Source organism: Sceloporus occidentalis, unplaced genomic scaffold (assembly GCF_023333645.1).
Source record: "Sceloporus occidentalis isolate IW3139 unplaced genomic scaffold, rSceOcc1.0.p SCAF_4, whole genome shotgun sequence".
Classification (NCBI taxonomy): domain Eukaryota; kingdom Metazoa; phylum Chordata; class Lepidosauria; order Squamata; family Phrynosomatidae; genus Sceloporus; species Sceloporus occidentalis.
In genome coordinates, this window is record NW_028316984.1 from 78,595,472 (window position 1) to 78,616,759 (window position 21,288).

The window sequence follows — 21,288 nt, forward strand, 5'->3', positions numbered from 1 at the left end:
TGGACCCATGGCAGTTCAAGTGGAGTCACAGTACTCTAAGCATGTAGTGCTGAAACTTTCCAGCACACTGTTTATGCTCAGCTTTAGACAGCATCAACCAGCTCAGTCAGGATACTAGATCTTCCAAGCACTTCAAAGTCACCTGATCCTGAGGTATGTTATGTGTCTGCTTTCTGGGTTTCCTGCTATGTCCTGTGTTGCTAAGAGATTAAATGCCAAGCTTTGCTTTCTGAAGCAAAGGATGTGGACATCTTAGCCGGTGTTACGGCAGTGGAATTGTACTTCTTGCTTTTCTGGGCAACAAGTAGAAGTATCAGTGATTTCTTCATAGCCTTGCTGTTGGTGCAGCCTTTAAAATATGTTTTCCAAGAGTTTGAGCAATATAAACTCTTATCCCTCTTTGTGTATTATTTTGTATTGTATTTAATATTTATCACAGGCAATCTGCATGGTGCAGCATACAGTAAAACAAAACAAATTAAAAAAGTAATGCAATCCCTTTCTTGGTCTGCAGCTTGATGCTTCCTTACCCCTTTCTTAAGGATCAGTTGGGATCATTTTGAAAATTCAGCTCTTCCTTCAAGGAGCTCCAGGTAGAACAGATGGGTTTTCCCTGTCCATTTCTCCGCTCACAGTAACCCAGTGAGGTAGGTGAACAGACTGTGAACTGCCCACTCATTGAACCCAGATCTCCCTGGTAAAAGCTTTGTCCCATACTAGTTCTCCTCAGACCTTTCCCTCTCTGAGATACACTGTGACTGTGCTCACTTTTAAGGCAAACTAAATGGCCATCCTCAACTTGTGGTGCTCCTGGTGTTTAGAACTGCAGCTCCCATCAGTCCCAATCAAATGGTCAGAAGTGATGGGAATTGTGGCCCAACCTATCTGGAGGCTGCTATAATGTAGAGTCATCATTTATATTTTCTGGTGATGATGATGTGGGTGTGTGGGAAACCAGGTATTAGTAAATGATTAGTGACAATGGGGCAGGATAGGCAAAAATAGGGTGGGGACAGACTTGCAAGCAAGGAAAGGCTAGTAGGGCCAGCCATGACACTGCACAGAGTGAGGAAGCAGCAGATGTTGGCATAGTGGGCAGTGGAAAGATGCTAGAGGACTAGGTTATGCCACACGGCCTTTCTTCTATCCCATAAGCTAGCCAGCTGCCTTTAGTATCTCATCTGTTGAACTAAGACTTCAACCCAAACAGATGGCTCCCATTTGTGGTGATAAGATTGCCAGTATACCTTTTGGGACAGCCCCCTCCTCATAAATGCCAGCCTTGGAGAATAGGAGTGATTCAAGAAGCACTCTTACAGCTCTAGGGAGCCATAAGAGGTGGCTCTTATATGCTTTTGAAATGGGAGTGGGTGGTTCCCATGTCAGTAGGCTAGTGAATCCACTCCTGGTTGTAGACTGAATTTTAACATAGCAATCCATGGGTCAGTTTCTATTTGGGATATAGGCTTCAATACCTTGGATAGCTCCATGAAAGATCTACCCAAAATCCAGAGCAGATTCACAGCCCCACTGACACTGTCACTCTTTCTTCATATGGGATCTGCTGTGTAAAATGAGGCTCAACAAAAATAAGCAAAAAGAGGGGAGAGGTAAAGATGTTGGCTTAAAGATTAATATTATTGTCTACTTTGATAACATTCCTCAGTATACAAAGTGTTTTTTACCCAGCCCCAAGGTCCATTTGGTTCTTAATTTTCATCTTTCACTATACAGAAGTGTAAATAACCATTTCTTCCCTTCCCTCTGTGACTGCCAGTATACAATTCCCTGCCCTTTCCACTGGGTAACTTTCTGTCTGAATGTAGGTGGTCATAATAAGAGTAGTGAAAGTAGGATGGAAGACCTTCCTGTATCTCCTCTTGACACTGGGGGATGCTGCTTAATAATGGAAGGAAGGCACAGATCCCCCTCCCCATCTGCACCTGGACAGGGATGACCCAAGACATTTTGCTGCCTGAGGACAAAATGCCTGCCTCATCCTGCCCCTGCTGTTCTGAGTAGAGAAGCTGAACATACTGACAGATGGACCTTATTTCATCACTGCTGACAAAACACTGTGGTCTACTCCACTCAGGCTATCTGATGTGGGGGGCATACATTTGTTTTCTTACTGTGCCAGGGACTGGTACCATATTTATGCCTACTGGCTACAGCTATTTATCCCCCCCCACCCGGGCCCAGAAATTCTCTATAGACCAGCACCCAATGGCTCATGGACCAGCATTAGTCCAGGGACCATAACTTTGAGTGGCACTGGCTTACTGAAGCAGAGGGGAGCACAGCAGCTTAAAGGCTGCAGGGAATCTGGTAAGGTCCACAAAATAGGTGGGGAGAGGAGGGAACTCCAAGCAGAACAGTCAACTCATCATGACTGCCTTACAAGAAGAACAGCCAAGGCGGTTCTGTTCTTGCAAGTATACATGATGGGATCATGGGAGTTGCACCCAAGGGCATACATAGGACAATGTGGTTCTCATCCACCTCAAACTAATGGTAGGGCCAGACTTGCCTCTAGGCTACGAGTTACATGTGCAGGGCTTGTCCTTCTCTGCATTATGACTGTTCCTTAGATGGTGGGAAAGAAGCAGATATGCTGGCTATTTCTTCAGAGTTTTGGACACTGTTAGGAAAGTCATGTTCTTTCTCTTCATAAGCAGGCCCCACACCATTAGATTTTGGGGCATTATCTGAACACAGAGTACAAAAATGGTGTAGCACTTTGAGTATTGAACTATAACGCTGGAGACCAGGGTTCCAATTCCCACTCAGCCATGGAAACCGACTTAGTCAAGTCATATGCTCTCAACCTCAAAGGACAGCAATGGCAAACCCCTCTGAAGAAAACTTGCCAAGAAGACTCCATGATAGGTTCACCATAAGTTGGAAATAACTTGAAGGTACAGACAACAGTCTGAATACCAGGGCCTCCATAACTGCCTGCCTAGTCCTGCCAGCAAAAGCAGCACTTTTTGTGGAGGGATCTTTCAGAGCATGTCTCTCCCTATAGTCATAGCTACCCAGGGGAATAGATAGACCTGTTATCTCTTTAATTCTCTGATGCCTTGTAAAGGGGGAATTAAACCCCATTTTTGGTGCTATCCATTAGCTTTCCCTTTGCAACTCTACACTGACACCTGCTGGTTCCAGCTGGAATCTGTAATGAATGAACCATGCGTGAGTCCAAAGGCAGGAGGCTTCTTCCTCCTGAGATCTTTTGGTGCAGGTCTCCCATGGAATCAGCAACTAGATTGTAAAAATGGTATAATCTGCAAGGGCATGTATGGCCTGCAGGGGTGTATGTGCCAATTCCCTGTGGACCTGTACAGTGCACCAGTACAATTTCCTGTGGACCTGGTTGAGAGGCATAAGCAAGGCTCCTGTCCAAGGGAGGTGGGAGTTGTCTTTAAAGGGGCTGTGTGTGTGTGTGTGTTTATTGGACGAAGGAAGGTCTTCTTGATACGTCCTATTAAGGTGAAGCATCTATGAAAGGAAGAGGCTGTGTGTTGGCATTTATTGTTCCAGGGACTGCATTTTACTTGCATGAGATCTGGGAGTCTTAACAACCCAAGAATGAGTGACTGGCTGGATTTGCCATCTTGGGCTTTGAAGTGGCCCATAAAAACTGCTGCATACAGCCCATTCCACACATGGGTCTCACCCAGCTTATTTGCTTTCTACAGTGGGCACAAAGTTATGACAACAACATTGTTTTGTAACCTGTTATTACAGAGGGGTTCAGCAGAGAAGAAGCAAGCCAGACCTTGTGATGGGAACCCCACTGTTTGGCCCCATGACTGGGCATTTGTAGGGGATAAACACCCTCTCCCCACCCCCAGGCACACATTCTCAGTCCTTCCATGATTTGTTTGTTGTCTTCTATCTCCCCTTATCTCTGAGGCCTAGAACAAACAGTGGTGTGGGGTTGTAGAAACTGGAGTGGCCCTTTGCGCTTAGCCTGCTCTGTTCGCCTAGGGACAAAGGCCAGTCCTCCTGGCCTCCTGACCTTTCCTCTGAACACAGGTTCTGCATCACCTTGGCATGCCATTCTGCTCTTCACCCTCTCCTCAAAGCTGATCTCACAGGCTGACCTAAGAAATGGGAAGGCCAGGCTTTTCATCCTTTGCAGACTGTTGCTGATGGTCCCCTAACATGGTCACGCACAGATGGAGAGGAGCCTTGTTGTCACACTGGTTAAGAAACATGTTCCACTGCCAAACACCCATGCACCAGGAGATGTCTGTATAGAACTCCATTCACAAGTGACATATTTCAGGATTCATTTCTATGTCAGACAAGTGAGGTTAAGTACAGGATTGGTGATGGTAGAAATGTGACAGTACAGCAGGGAAGCTAAGATGGTGGGGCTGGGGTGTAGCCATAGGGGGGCAAAATAAGGGAATTTTGCCTTCCACATGAAACTTTCCTTAAGACTTCAAATTTTTAACATTTGACACTGACACAGAGAGACCTTGTAAGTTGTTCACATCTAGGCTGTACCTACACTGCAGATGCTGTTTGACTCTGCTTTAACTGCCAATCTGCCATGGTTCAATGCTGTTAAATTCTGGGATTTGTAGTTTCATGAGACATTTAGCCTTCTCTGCCAGAGTACTCTGTTTCCATAACAAACTACAAAGCCCAGGATTCCATAGAATGGAGCTATGCCAGTTAAAATGATGCCAAGCTGCATTGTTTCTGCAATGTGGCATCTGCCCTAGAATTCTTATATTTGCTAGTAACTGCCAGCATCTTACCTTGGATGCCTAAACTATATCTTTAAATGCTCAACTGAAGTATTAAGTTACTGCAATGCTACATATTTGGGACTGAATGAAATTTCATGGAGGGATTCCTATGGGGGGATGCCCTCATTTTGACCCCTGTAGCTTCCTACACCTTAAGTGTAGGATAAAGGCACATTGACATGTACCCATAAGTACACTCACAGAGCATATCTATAGACAAAGAGCTCCTAATTTCAATAAAGACTTAACAAGATCCTATGGAAATAAGTTAGCCTACTCCTTTAAAAGCACCGACTTTTGTCAAACAAGTATTTGCTTATGAATTCTCATACAATAAAGTTTCACAAATTGAACCCATTTTACTTCAGCAGGAACGTAGGCTGGGTGAAGATATCGTGGCATGCCTTCCGTCCAAAAAACAAACATACAAATGAAAACTAAAAACAAACATCCAAACTATAAACCCATGGAGATAATAATGAGCTCAGTGCTGTCCTTTAGTGGAACTTCACATCTCTTGGTAGGGCTAGAAACCCTGAAAACATGTGAAATAACACAGATCATATGGGGTGGGGTTTTCTTCACCTGGTGATCCTAGTATTACAGCTGAATCTGCAGCTAGAATAGCCTTGAGATCTTTCAGCCTGGGTAGGGGTGGATGAAAGGCAAGAGCAGGGCCTAATCTGACATCTCTAGGTGGTTTGCTGATTTGGAAGGATTTCTGACTCCCATTTACTTAAGGACAGCAATAGGTAAAACTGACGCCCGCCTTGTTCTGATAGCTGATTTTGTGTTAATCATTTATCTCATAGTCTCAGGTGTTGCTCATCTAGAAATTGGAAATATTAATTGGTTGCTTTTGGGCAGAGTTTTGTGCAGATCTTCTGGCTCTGCTGAGATTTTATGTTGGGATCCCCAACTCTATAGTCTGAACTTGGAAATGTTATTTTTATACTTCAGTTCTGAATATCCCTTAATCTACATGACTAGTTAGCATGCCTATCAGTCAGAATATCCATGGAAGAAGGATTCACTATAGGCTGGAACCATGCTAGATCTGGTGGTTTAAGGAGAGTTAGGAGTGTGATGTCTTAGAGCACAGCATTTTCCAGGAAGAATTTGTCCAGAACATGAGTATGAACTTCCATACACAGCATACTTCTATTAGAACCATGTGGCTCTCCAGTTATTGTTGGACTGAAACTTCCATGATTTTTCACCATTATCTATGCAGGCTTGAGGGCCAGCAACATTTTCAGGGTTCACAGGTGCCTATTCTCTTCTAGTGCATGGTCAGGTGTTAACAGTCCTTTTCTGCCCGGTTCTCCATGGGCTGAATTTTTCATTTTCCCTATTTTACAGGACAGGGATTTAGCTGTGAACGTGCCGGCCCCTTTGGGTGTGATGGGTGCTGCACTTGATAGCTTCAGAGGCTTTGCATGCTTCCTCATAGGACCATCTTGTACAAATCTGCCATTGCCATCTATGATCTCAGTGAAATACATCCTTAAACCCCCTGATATCTCACAGTTTTAATCAACCTCTTTTCTGCCATTTGTAATCTAGCTTCTGCCAGTCTGGGGACTGCCTGCCATCATTGTCAGCTGAAAAGGACTTTAGCTATGCTATCTAGTGGTGACAAAAGTTGCTTTGTTACCATTGTTCCAGTTTTCTTGTTTTTTTTAACATAGCTGACCAGTTAGGTATATATAGTTGGCCCTCCTTATCCATGGGTTTTTTATACATGGATTCAAGCATCCACGGCTTTAAATTATTTTTTTAAAAGTGTAAATTTCAAGTATCAAACCTTGATTTTCCCATTTTATATAAGGGACACCATTTTGCTATGCCATTGCATTTTAATGGGACTTGAGCATACATGGATTTTGTTATTCACAGGGGTTCCTGGAACCAAACCCCAGCAGATAACAAGGGTCCACTGTACATGGTTACATATGTTCATTTTATTCTTTTTGGTTTAAAAAGATATGCTCTTCTTTAACAAAATAGTACTTATTCCAAAGCAACACACACACACACACACACACACACACACACACACACACACACACACGTGTGAACAATCAGGGCTGGCAAATAATTGTGTGCATCTATAGGACTATCCACACTGCACAATTGTATCTGTTTTATCCCATGTGCTACGGTTGTATCCTACGAAATGATGGAGTTTGCATTTTGGGAAGATACATAGACTCCTTTGCATTAACAGCACTAGAGCTGTCTGGCAGATAATTCTAAATATTTCACCAAACTATAAATCCCAGGATTCCAGAGGATGTAGTTATGGCAGTTTAAGTGGGGTCAGAGTGCTATAACAGTGTTGCTCTAACTTCTCAGGAATGCAAAAACCATAAAGGATAGAATGGTGATGTAGGAGAAGAAAAGAGAAATGTTAGTTGTGTCCTTCACAGTAACACACATAACAGCCTAATACCCCCCGTTAGAGATGATTAAGTAAGAACTAAAATTACTTTGCTGAACCACTGGTGAAACTGCTGAGTATCATTTCACCAAGAAATTTATTTCTATCATTTCTGGCTTGAATTAGGATTCAGAATGTATAACTACTTGCAATGTGTTAAATAGCTTCTGTTGCCAGGACGTTTGTGTTATCTTAAACACTGTCTAATTGTCACTGTAACTATTCTGCTCTTATGTAATGTATATGCCTTTTGAATGTCATTTCCTTTTGACATTATTGCTCTCTGTCCCTGTCCCTGTGTATATGCCTATCAATTTATGTATCATGTATCTGATGAAGTGGTCTGTGAAATCTTATGCCAGAATAAATTTCTTAGTCTTGAAAATGCCACAGATTACAACAGACTAGCACAGCTGTCCCTCTGGAAATTTAGAATTGAGAACATACAATTCAGAAATGTAAAAATATATATTTAAATGGAAATTTTCATCTGAATGAGAATGATTGAGAGGTGGGTGAGGGAAGAACCTGTAGGAGTCAGGATAGTATAGACTGGCTTTTTGCTGTCTTAAAAGTTTGAATAGTGTGTGTGTGTTTTGTGCTATGTATTCAACATCCTATATGGACTGAAATAAAATCCTTGAGACAACTACCATGTAGAAATTGGGACTAAAGTCTGAGTCTCCCTTATCCAAAATTATGAAATACTCCGAATTTTTTCATGGGTGGCTGAGATACGAGTGACACAGTCACTTTCTGGTGGTTCAGTGTACGCAAACATAGTTTCATGCTCAAAATTATTAAAAATATTGTGTATAAAATTAGTTTGAGGCTATGTATATAAGGTGTACACAAAACATACATAAATTTTGTATTTAGAGTTGCATCCCATATCCAAGAGCTCTCACTATTTATAAGCAAATATTCCCAAATCTGAAATCCAAAACACTTCTTGTCCCGAGCATTTCGGATAAGGGAAACTCAACCTGTATTTATTTAATGTGTACTGTAATCCTCCAGAGGGTATGTTTGAAATGGGAGTAAAAAGAGAAAATGCAGAACATGGAAATGTTAACTTTTTGTACTACATTTCCCAGAATCCCCCATGACCCTACTGATGGTGTGGTTCTGAGTGTTATAATTCTCCCCCCACCTAGCAAAAAAACAATACAAAACAAAAAACCTCACATCTTTCCCACGCTTTGGGAAAATGCAGCTCATCCCACTATAATTGGGATCAAGCTTGGCAACATGATCTGCACTTAAGGCGCTTGAGATGAGAAGCTGGGAACAGATAGCACAGCTGCCAACTGGGTTGAGAGACACTTGACAGCGCAGGAATGAAGCTAAGGTTTAAAAAGAGGGAAGCTTTGTCTCTCTTGGCTTCTGTTTAATTTGGTCAAAAAGATCTGAGTTTAAACTGGTCAGGCTACACCTTCAGCAGAATGTCATAGAATCATAGAATAATAGAGTTGGAAGAGACCGCAAGGGCCATCCAGTCCAACCCCCTGCCATGCAGGAAATCCAAATCAAAGCATCCCCAACAGATGGCCATCTAGCCTCTGCTTAAAGACCTCCAAGGAAGGAGACTCCACTACACTCCGGGGGAGTTTGTTCCACTGTCGAACAGCCCTTACTGTCAGGAAGTTCTTCCTAATGTTGAGGTGGAATCTCTTTTCCTGGAGCTCACATCCCTTGTTCCGGGTCCTGTTCTCTGGAGCAGCAGAAAACAAGCTTGCTCCCTCCTCAATGTGACATCCTTTCAAATATTTAAACAGGGCTATCATATCACCTCTTAACCTTTTCTTCTCCAGGCTAAACATCCCCAGCTCCCTGAGTCGTTCCTCATAGGGCAAGGTTTCCAGACCTTTCACCATTTTAGTCGCCCTCCTCTGGACATGCTCCAGTTTCTCAATGTCCTTTTTGAATTGTGGTGCCCAGAACTGGACACAATATTCCAGGTGGGGCCTGACCAGAGCAGAATACAGTGGCACTATTACTTCTCTTAATCTAGACACTATACTTGTATTGATGCAGCCTAGAATTGCATTGGCCTTTTTAGCTGCCGCATCACACTGTTGACTCATGTTCAACTTGTGGTCTACTTGGACTCCTAGATCTCTTTCACATGTACTTTCATTCAGCAATGTGTCTCCCATCCTATATCTGTGCATTTTATTTTTCTGCCCTAAGTGCAGTACCTTACATTTCTCTGTGTTGAATTTCATTTTGTTAGTTTTGGCCCCGCTTTCTAGTCTATTCAGATCATTTTGAATGTTGGTCATGTCCTCTGGAGTATTAACTATTCCTCCTAATTTGGTGTCATCTGCAAATTTGATAAGTGTGCTCCCAATTCTGTCATCCAGGTCATTGATAAAGATGTTGAATAACACTGGGCCCAGGACAGAGCCCTGTGGGACCCCACTGGTCACTTCCCTCCAGGATGAAAAGGAGCCATTGCTGAGCACCCTTTGGGTTCGGCCGGTCAACCAATTACAGATCCATTTAACAGTTACTTTGTCTAGCCCACATTTTACAAGCTTGTTTGCAAGAATATCATGGGAAACCTTGTCAAAGGCCTTACTGAAATCAAGATATACTATATCCACAGCATTCCCTTCATCTACCAAGCTGGTAATTTTGTCAAAGAAAGAGATTAGATTAGTCTGGCATGACTTGTTTCTCTGAAACCCATGTTGACTTTTTGTGATTATGGCATTGCCTTCTAGATGTTCACAGACTCTCTGTTTAATGATCTGCTCTAGAATCTTTCCTGGTATTGATGTCAGACTGACTGGACGATAATTGTTGGGATCCTCTTTTTTCTCCTTTTTGAAGATGGGAACAACGTTTGCCCTCCTCCAGTCTGCTGGGATTTCTCCTGTTCTCCAGGAGTTCTCAAAGATTATTGCCAATGGCTCCAATATTACATTTGCCAGTTCTTTTAATACTCTTGGATGTAGTTCATCTGGTCCTGGAGACTTATATTCATTTAGATTAACAAGGTATTCCTCTACTATCTCTTTACTTATTCTGTGCTGAAATTCCCATGTTCTGTCCTCTGCTCCATTATCTTCAGTTTGAGCACCCTTTTCCTTTTTTGAGAAGACTGAGGCAAAGAAGGTGTTGAGTAATTCTGCCTTTTCTCTGTCCCCTGTTAACATTTTGCCATCTTCTCCATGTAGTGGCCCTATCGTTTCCTTCTTCTTCCTTTTGCTGCGGACATATCCAAAAAAGCTCTTTTTGTTGTTCTTAACCTCTCTAGCAAGCCTGAGTTCATTCTGCGCTTTGGCTTTTCTGACTTTACCCCTACACATGCCTGCTATTTCTTTGAACTCCTTTTTTGTGATTTCCCCCTTTTTCCATTTCTTATACATGTTCCGTTTCAAACTTAGCTCGGTTGAAAGTTCCTTAGTCATCCATCCTGGTTTCTTGAGACACCTCCCGTTTTTCTTTCTCACTGGAACTGTTTGAAATTGTGCCTTCAGTATCTCTCTTTTGAGAAACTCCCATCCGTCCTGAACTCCCTTCCCTTTTAGTATTTCTGACTACGGGATCACCCTCAATACTTCTCTAAGTTTACTGAAATCTGCTCTCCTAAAGTCTGGGATGCGTGTCTGACTCTGCCTGGCTTCTCCTCTCCATTGTATAACAAACTCCAGGAGAACATGGTCACTTCCACCTAATGATCCCATCACTTGCACCCCATTAACCAAGTCATCCTTGTTGGTTAGGATCAGATCCAAAATAGCTGACCCCCTTGTTGCCTCTTCCACCTTTTGGACCATGAAATAGTCTTCCAGGCAAGTGAGGAGTCCTGAGGTAACTGAATGGATGGCACCACCTCAGAAGACTGTAGAGAGCAAAAGACACTTTGTTGTGTTGTTGTTGTTTTTTTAAAATCCTAGGGAGCAGGAAATTAACATAAGGATACAGCTAGGCTACAAACATTTTTTCCTGGTGTGATAGCTTTCTATTTGCAAGGATGATCTTTTAAAAAAAAAAACATGGGGAGTATTCATGAGGGGCCTCTCTCTAAGAGTCTAAAATGAATGAATGAATGAATGAATGAATGAATGCCTTTATTTCAGTTAACAAACCATAGGCAGTATAAAAAAACAAAACAACAGCATAGTCCATTCTACTGCTATAGTCCATTCTACTGCTTTGAATTACATGGCCAGTATATTAGTCAAAAGTGACCTTCTGTTGCTCAAAAGCCAACAGGGCTGGCCTTACCATTAAACAGAATATAGCAGATTCCTCAGGTAGGATACAGTGGGGGATAACAAGAACAGTAGTGAGATGCTGGAAGACAGAATTGTATATTTTGTGTAGTCTGCACTGCTCCCCCTGAGTAAGCTTACTGTGTTTAGTTGTAGTGGATGATACTGTCCTATTGCCACTGTAAGCTTTATCTGAAATTCTCATTTTTATATGATGTGGGAGAGGAGATGTTTTACTCTTTGCCTCAGGTAGCAAAATGTCTTGGGCTTCCCCTAGATGGAGCTGTGAGAATGTCCCTGTGAAAGCCATAATTGGAGAGCTTGGAAGAGTGACCTTTTGGGACTATAATGTCCAAAACTTACCAGACAACATAAGCAGTGGGAGCTGTGGCCCAAAAAAAGTAACTTGTCTGCCTAATCTAGGCCCTCTGACAGACCATGCCTTCTCATATGACTCTACTTAAGTTTTGAGATTCCCAGAGGAGGCCCACCACATTCAAAAGCATGTCTGGCTGGAAAGCAAGAGAGGCCTTGAAACTCATTCCCTAGAAAACCTAGATTGGCTTGCTCCCTGCTGCCTTTTTATTCTGACAAGCTTTTGAGAAATGAATGTTTTCAGAAAGAGGAACTTTAATCAAGCTGCAGTGCTTTTAATTGTATAGTTTTTAAGCTATTTCTTATTTTAACTATGTTTTTAATTTTACTGACAGTTGAATAAAATTTTAATGTCAACTGAAGTTATAATGTTTTTCTTTTAATTTGCAAACAACCATGAAGCCCAGTATTGGAGGGGTAGTGAAGGCAAGATATAAATAAAGTTAAACAGAATCATCTGAGCTCTCTGCTCCTTGGTGGTGCTCTTCTTCTATATATGAGGATAGACAATGCTGATGTCTTCCTGTTCTCTTCTTTCAAACCAACTATAGCGCTGCAAGGATCGCCTCAACTCTCTGGCCATCTCAGTCATGAACCAATGGCCAGGGGTCAAGCTACGTGTGACAGAAGGCTGGGATGAAGATGGGCACCACTTAGAGGAATCGCTGCACTATGAGGGCCGTGCCGTTGACATCACCACATCTGACCGTGACCGTAACAAGTATGGGATGCTGGCACGCTTGGCTGTGGAAGCTGGATTTGACTGGGTCTACTATGAATCTAAGGCTCACATTCACTGCTCTGTTAAATCTGGTAAGGCTTTGAACTTTTAAGTGGTGTTGAAGGATATCAGCAGGAAATGGAGGAATATACAGCCAACATCCTGTTAGTGATATACACAGGCATAAGTCCAGCATACATCTACATCTTTTTTATTTTTTTATTTTTTTTGGTCATTATGGAGTTTGGTATTCTCATTCTCCCTTTGCAATGACTGTCCCCCAAACTGTTTTAGCTGCTGCAACTCCCTCCTTGGTCCTTCAGTTTCTATTGGTGAGTGGGTGTAGAATTTGGGAAATGTCTGGTTATAACACAGTAGCTTCATCTGCTGAGACCTCCTGAAGACCCTGGAAGATCTTGGTGGCTGATGTCATCAGACCTAGACAGACATTTCTTTTATCCCTTCTCATCTCTCTACCTGTGTGGGCTACAGCAGCTAAATGCAGGGGAAGGCTGAAAGGAAAGACATATTATATTTCTGCCTATGGAACATTTACACTACACTGTGCATTACAAGATTTAATTACACTTGTGTGTATGCATGCATAAGAGAGGAAGAATATGTGAGAATCAGGAGTAAGCAACAATGGAAGGTAGGGTGATTGGATGGTGGTTAAAGGGTATAATCCCTGTAATATGTCAGCTAGTTTTTCTTCATTGTGTCATGGGTAAGTGTCCATGCTTACAGTACATGATTTCCTGACATGGTGGGCCTGCTGGTAAAACCTTTCTCTAAAGAATCTAATCTGTTTTATTGTGGGCCAGGCTGCATACAGTGTAGCCGATCTCTCATTTGTGGAAGGGGTTTTGTTTAACTGTGGCCTCTGCTAATGAAATGGATGAGAGGAGGCAGTTTTAGCCACCACTGCTGCCACCATTTTTCCCCCAGATAAGCATTTAAGCTACCTTGGATCCATTGTGGAAAAAAGGGGTATAAATTCGACACATAAATGAAATAGGTGAAAGTGGAAAGAACAAAGAGCAAAAATTGTCCCTCTTCCTTTCCTTTGTGAAATGGCCATATTGGGTGCTAGTTACTTTCTTAGGATTCGAGCAGACTTGGTTTGGACTGGGTCCCTTTCAGTGTCTCCCATCAGAATTCCACTGAATCAGAAACCAGAAACAGCTGCATAAGCTACAGGAGACATTGGTATCACTGGGACTACACCAAACTCAAGGCTGCTCTCCAATGGACAGAGTCCCCATTTCTGGACAAGAGCCAACTCACAGAGAAACATCACCTCCCCACTCCCCGGAACATGTCAAACTGGGTGGTGTTTCTCTGTGAGTTGACTCTTGTCCAGAAATGTGGAGTCTGTCTATTGGAGAGCAGTCTTAGTTTAGTGTAGTCCCAATGATAGCAAATGAGCAGGGGTCTGAATTATCTGTTGGGATGAGATGCCACAGGGCTCCCCATGTTGGCTATAGTACCACGCTTTGACTGTGGCCTCTTGTTCCTGTCCTTTGACCATTAGCATGACCTGCTGGTGTTCCAGCCCTTTCCAGACCCACAGGGTCTCTCTGGCTGATGGGAAGGAGGTGCCTTGGCCCAGCCTTGACCTTACAGTTCCTGGCCTAGCAGCCGAATCGCCAGCTGTCTGACAATGGCACACCAGGAGTGAACAGCGCTGGAGAAAGAGATTGGCCCAGCTAGAGCAGAGCACAGTCCCTCTCCCTTCTGGTACTAATGTGGACTGTGCTGCCTTGTACCCTCCTGGACAGCGTTATGCCAGTCAAGTGGCCAAGAGACATTGAGCAGTCTGCTTCTGGGGCCCCTTGGACTTTGGGTACCTAAAGGTTTGATGTATCTGCAAAATCACATGGATCCAATAATGATCAAATGCTTGCACTGGGTACAGTGGCTGGTCCTTGCTAAGCTGGGATTCTGAACTTGTCCGGTGATCTCTCTGGACTGTGTGCTGAACCTACTTCCTCTGAACTCCAAGAGCAGGAGCAGGAAAGTGCAGTTTGTACCGATGCTGTATACAAACATACATATATTCTTGGGATTATCTAACTGCTTCTTGATGCCCAACATTTCTAAAAGGATGTGCCTGAAGGCTGGAACATTGTCCTGGTAGTGAATGACTGAAGGAAGAAACACCGTTGGGTGGGGTGGAGGAAGCCTGTGGGGGTGGATGACAGCAGCTTGATTGAAGGCTGGGGAGAAAGACAGAACAACAGTCAACCTTGGTGTGTTTGTGTATGGCAGGTTTTGCTGTGGACAAGCATTTGGCTACAGCCTACCCTGGAAGAGGCATTGTTGCAGGATTTCAGGCAGTTGGACATTGTGTGGGACATGACACTGGGGGTGGTGGTGGTGATACTCTGGTCTGTGTTAGATGGGGTGGATGGGAATGTGTCTCTTTGGTTTCATTGAGGTTTTCATGTGGCTGGAAAAGATGTGCATCCTGTGCAGCAGGCCTACCCAAAGTATCTTTTATTAAATTGCTTCTGTTTTCCTCTCTGTGTGTGACCAAGTCTGTCTTGTCTCCTTCATCTTGGTTTCTGTAAATTCTTTGGTTTCTATAACCATCCCCTTTTAAATGGTTTGTGCTATCTTTTTTAAAAAAACAAAGAAACCCTTAACTTGTGCTTTCCTGGAGAGTTGATTTAGGATGATACTGCATTTAAAAACCTAAAACTAACAGTTTAGCCACAACAACATCCCCTCTAGTTCCAACACAAGATTGATTCTGGCCATTAAGTACAATCGCATAGTGAAAGTTCTGCCAAAATATACTGTTTTGTTGTTGTGTGCCTTCAAGTAATTTCCAGTTTATGGCTAAGGTGAGCCTATCATGGGGTTTTCTTGACAAGATTTGTTCAGAGAGAGTTTGCCTTTGCATTCCTCTGATCAGGGACATAGCTAGGATTTTAGGAAGGGGGGGGTCCAGACTAAGTGCCACCATTATAATGGGGCTTGAGTGCGGCGGCGCAGCAGCATGCACCATTCATTTTTCTAATTGAAGGGGATGTCCGGACCCCAAGAACCCCCCCCCCCCCCAGCTACGTCCCTGCTCTGATGCTGAGAGAGAGTGACTTACCCAAGATCACCTAGTGGGATTCCATGGCCAAGTGGGGATTTGAACCCTGGCCTCCAGATTCATAGTGCAACACTCAAACCACTACACCACACTGGCCCTATGAAACTTGCCTATGAAACTTATATTCATTTACTTTCAAATAAAAGTGAAGCACACATTGGCTAAAACATACATTTGGTATTGCTTCTGTGGTCTGTTGTGTATTAACAGCATATTACAAAATTCCTGGGCACTCTTTGAAGGACCCATGTGAAAAGAGCCTCAGGATGCACCCAGTTAGATAACTAGCTCCTTGTTCTACCAGTCAGATGGCACTGTATAGCTATTTAGTATTTCTTCCTTAATGGATTATCTCTGGTTATTAATAAGAAGAAACGTAGAAGAAGTGGTGTGGAGGAGGACAGGCAAATTATAAGGAGAAGATAATGTTATCTGTTTCCTCCATAAAGTGTCTTGTTTGAGGCAGGATGATTGCCCAATAAAAGACTCATTACGGAGTAGCCTCAAGCTCTGAAAGATACCACTAGCAGGGGATTCCCTAATAAAATTCTTGTGCCAAGTTTGGAAATAATTCATTTAAATTAATTTACCATCCTAATTCATTAATATTTCAGGAAGCATTTCAAATTTCATTAACATAATCATTAAATATGTAAGCCAGCATGGTGTCATGTTCTGAATCTTGTTCTAGGATTCCAAGAGACCAGAATTCAAATCCCTGGTCAGCTATAGAAACCCACTGGGTAATGGGCAAATCCCACTCTCTAAGGACTTTATCACACTAGACGAATCTTGGGCAAAAACGAAATTTAAAAGTAGGGAAAAACCTGCAAATGTGGGATGTTTTTCAAACAACATTTCTTCCAAAGAGCAATAATGCTAATATAAAGCGAATGGAAAGTCGACAAAAATGACACCTTTTTACTTTCTGAAACTCAAAAGGTGTCTTTTTTGTTGACTTTCCATTCACTTTATGTTAGCATTATTGCTCTTTGGTGCAAACACATCTGAAAAACTTCCTGCATTTGCAGGTTTTTTCTACTTTTAAAATCCTATTTCTGCATGGGATTCATCTGGTGTGATTAGGCACTCAGTCTCAAAGGAAGGCTATGGCTAAGCTTCTTTGAATAAACCTTGATAAGTAAAATTTATTAAAGGGCCGCCATAATTTATAATCTACTTGGAGGCATATACTGTAACAGCAAGAACAAAGTCACTAAATGCCATGGATGTTATTTTTTCAATAATCCTTAGCATTTTCTCATTACTTCTCATTTCTTATGCTTGGCAGTTTTTTTAGTCATCAATCCTTAAATGTAATGATTTAAATATTTAATGGGCTAATTAACTTTATAAAACCATAATAATGTTTTAATATTAGTGAATTAATTTTCTAACACTAACAATCCCTCTTTGTATTTTCATAGATTGGGTTTAACATGAAGGTGTGGTAGTCCTGGTCTAGTGATCCATAAGTGTCCCATATCGCTCTTGACTGTAGCATCCATGTTGCCAAGTCCCAACAATAATGATAGAGTCCTGGACTTGGAGTCATGGCTTTGCAGCTTCAAATGCGGCAAATGGATGATACAGTCAAAAGGCACCCCTGGCTCCTTGGCTCATGAATATTAATGACCAAACCCAATGAAGATATGATGAAGAAGGATAATAAACTTTCCTCTGTATAGGTTCTCGCATGATCAGAATAATTAGGAGATAGTTATGGCATGTCAAATAGTTTTGCTTTTGTTATCTCTGAAATCCCTACAACAGCACATAAGGTAGGACAGTATTATGCCTACATTTGCAGGTAAGGCTTGATTTGAATGAGGGGCTCATCACTTTACTCTCTTAGTTACCCTGTTGGTGTGTTAGCATCTTTTGATACATGTGACTTGCTCAAACTGAAGTAGACCAAGTGAAACAGCAACTGATGCTTGATCACTTTCAGAGAGATTTCTCAACCTGGTAGCATTCCAGATCCACAAGTGTGCTGTTTCCCCATGGAAAGGAACACCCTCTTTGCAAATGGGGAGCTGAGTAGGGGGAAACTGCCTGTCTTCCTTTGTAAAGCTGGGCACAGATGATTGTGTATTGGAGAGGCATTCCTTACAATAAGGTGCAGAGAGAAAGGGAGGGAAAAGTCTGATCTATATGTTGAGTCTGAGGGGAATGGTATGTGTATGGCCTCTTAGCGAAATGAATAAACAAATCCTATGGATTGCCCTCTCTTGCCCCACAAACCTCCAGAAAAAGATGCATCTTTGTTCCTGTTGAAAAATCCTTATGAACACGGTTGCCTCTCTTCCCTCCACATGTGAGCTCTTGATACCAGGCAGCATCCTTGTGCAATTCTTTGTGCCTCTGTTTGATTCTTCCTCCTTCTAGTAACTAGGCTGTTCTCTCTATTTCTCTCTCTCTTTTTCTCTTTTTGTCTAGAGCATTCAGCAGCAGCAAAGACAGGAGGTTGTTTCCCAGCCCGGGCACTGGCGACACTAGAAAGCGGGACCAAGATTCCAGTGTGGGCACTGAGGCCTGGGCAGAAGGTCCAAGCCATGGACGAGCAAGGCTACCCCACGTACAGTGAATTCCTGGCCTTTCTGGACAAGGCGCCATCGGCACGCACTGTCTTCCATGTCATTGAGACACAGGATCCCCCACGTCGCCTTGCCCTCACTGCCGCACATCTCCTTTTTGTGGGGGAGAATGTTACATCACCCACCAAAGCTGTTTTTGCCAGCCTAGTGCAACCAGGACACTATGTGCTGGTGACGGAGGGGAACAAGGTCCGGGCGGCCAGGGTGGCAGCAGTTTCAGTGCAGATGGACCTTGGGGCCTATGCTCCCCTCACCCGCCATGGGACTCTGGTAGTAAATGAAGTGGTGGTCTCTTGTTTTGCCATGGTGCAGGAGCAGCGCCTTGCCCAGCTGGCCTTCTGGCCCCTTAGACTCTATCACAGCCTGGCTGGGAGTGAGCGGACCCAACCGGAAGGTGTACACTGGTACTCTATGTTGCTCTATCGCCTGGGCCAAATGCTCCTTGCACCAGACAGCTTCCACCCATTGGCTACAGCACAGTTTGAGAGCTGAGCTGACACACCAGACACCCCTCACACCTCCTGGAAGAGGGAGCAACCAGATTACCTTCCCATGGTTCCAGAGTGGGACTGTATGGGGACCAGAACTGGCTGGTTGTGGGGGAAAGGTGGGGCTTGCCTGCTCCTTATAACCTTTCCCATACAAGGGCTGAGAGGAGGTTTTGGTGACTCCTTCTTTGAATCTGAGAGGGCCTTTTTAAATTATTTTGGCTACAGAAGGGGAAGCTCAGCAACAGGGCCCCATGCTGCTATTTTAGTTCAAGAGCCTCTGATGCAAAGTGGGTTGGGGTGGGGAAGGAAAGTTAGCTAGGTGGATGGAGATAGTGAGTGGTCTCTTGGAGCCTGGATGAATGAGGAGGGCTGGAAATCCTGCCTCACCACAGACAGATGGAGAAGGAGGGCATGCAGAAAGCATCTTCTAGAAGGCTCCTGAGAGGAGATGGATATGAGGTCTCAATGGGACATTCTCCTGGTATCAACCCAGGAAAGTGTCTTCTTTAGGGGCTCTGCTATCTCTAGATGGCTGATAGGACTGTGGAAGTCAAAGCAGCTGGAAGATTATAGGCCCTGGTAAGATGCTTCCATTGTCAGAATGATAGGAGAGAGAGGTCCTTTTTACCAGCAGTGAATCAACTGGGCTTTGAGAGGCAAAAGGGAGTGTGCCAACCAACCTATGACAAAGGGGGCACCAATCTGAGGAGACAGCAGGCAGTAGGGAGGGAGGGTTGTTCATAAAACGATGTTACCTTGTCTGGATTACTGGATTTGGCTTGGAGTGCTTCTGTCTCTTTTCCCATTTCCCAGATTAAATTATAGCTCCATTTATACAGATGCACTAAAAGAGTGACACAGGGAAGGGGAAATGCACAACTTCACTAGCCTGGTCATCCGCACTATATAGTTACACTGCTTTAATCCCACTTTAGCTGCCATGGCAACATCCTATGGAATTCCTGGATTTGGAGTTTAGGGAGATGAATTCTGCATCCTCAGTTAGTAAATGCTAACAGCACAGTTTTGATCCCTGTGCTTCCATGAGAAAATGAAAGGCCCACCACATATTCTGCTATTGCTATCATGGATAATCTCATAATTACCATGGTATTTTAGGGTGGAAATATCTAAAGATCGCCTACAGTGTTAGAGTGGAAATACCTACAATTCACAGGTTTGTGTAAATATGAGTTTGGGAAGATGTAATTGTCAAAATAAAAGGTAATGTCATCCTTAGGACCTTTTTGTGTGTTTAAAAGATTCTTGCAAGGATACAACTCCTGTATAGAAAAGGAAGGCAATTACATCACTATGTCCCCACTTATATTTCTGGAGCACTGCCAAATCTATTTGCTGCCTTGGAAAATGGTGTCTTTGTGCCAAGTGTACATGGAGAAAAATCTACCTGTGTCTTTATCCCACCCATTAGTGTACATCAGACTTATAAATAGCCTTGCAGTTGATTGCCTGTGGTGAATAAGAATTTCTTCGAGTTGATCAGGCAGTCCAGTCTTATAAATGGGAAAAGAATTTGCTGTTGTTCTCAGAATGTCAAGCTGCCAAAAATGACTAAGAGACATTTTTGGTGGGTGGATTGCCTAGTATTTTTTTATCCTGGGCAGATGGCTTGTGTGATATATGCAGTGTTTTCCCACATGCAAGTCATATCCAGGTTCTAAATATTTACAAATGAAGCAACCTGTACTTGGGCCAGAGATGCCCTTGTGTTCAGGCTTCTCCTTGAAGACATAATACCTGGGTCCCAGAGCACTTTCTACCAGGCAGAGCCATGAACTGTCTCTTCTGTCTTTATCCTGCCCCCTCTTAACCTGACACCAGCATTTATCCCCAGTTCTGCCCTCCAGGCAGCCCAACTGGTAACCACAACTAGCTATTGCTAGCAAAATTGCTCATGAGGCTCCCTGCACAATCCCAGTGTTTGACCATGAGGTGCGTGCAGGGTGGGGGTAGTGTTTGTAGAGTATCTCTCTCCCCCCATCACATTGCATTTATTTATTTACCTGCATATGGCAGGGCAATCAGAAATAAAGTCCTGGTGGGTAGACTTCAGCAACATGAGACCAAATGTGATTGGGGTGGGGGCATTTTTTTTCTTATAATAAAAGTATTTAAAGATTATTTCAGAGAAGCACAGCTGTTATGGGGCCATGGGGAAGAAGGAGGGCATAAGAGGGAATTGCAAATGTTTGTCTCTTCACTGGATGTACATTTCTCAAACAGGTGAGAAGTCCAATAAATCTCTTTACCCACCTTCGGTGTTCGCATATGTCTCGATTCTTTCCTGATTTTTTCAAAATAACCCCCCCTGAGCATGTCTGTCATGCAAAGTAACAATTCCAGCAACCTCCTCCCCTACAACAAAAAACCTGATTGTGGAGCTATGATGTAAACAAGAGATACTCTAGAACAACAGATTATCCAAGGGTTTAACTATGGGGGACACAAAGTGAGTGAGAAAATCATTCACACCTAGAATTCTTACTTTTGCTTTGTTCACATTCTTGCCTGCTCCTTTTCTTTGGATGTTAAACTGAACTTT

At 43.1% G+C, this 21,288-nt stretch overlaps 1 protein-coding gene across 1 annotated transcript in view; it reads left to right on the top strand.

The window, feature by feature from the left end:
- The window catches only part of IHH (Indian hedgehog signaling molecule), a 37,156-nt gene extending 16,157 nt beyond the window's left edge, over positions 1–20,999 (top strand). Inside the window, exons 2-3 of the mRNA XM_089520405.1 lie at positions 12,362–12,623; positions 18,077–20,999. Of these exons, the coding sequence (XP_089376531.1) occupies positions 12,362–12,623; positions 18,077–18,726 (912 nt within the window). The 3' untranslated portion in view covers positions 18,727–20,999. The remainder of the gene's footprint in view (positions 1–12,361; positions 12,624–18,076) is intronic.
- Positions 21,000–21,288: the final 289 nt, after the last annotated feature.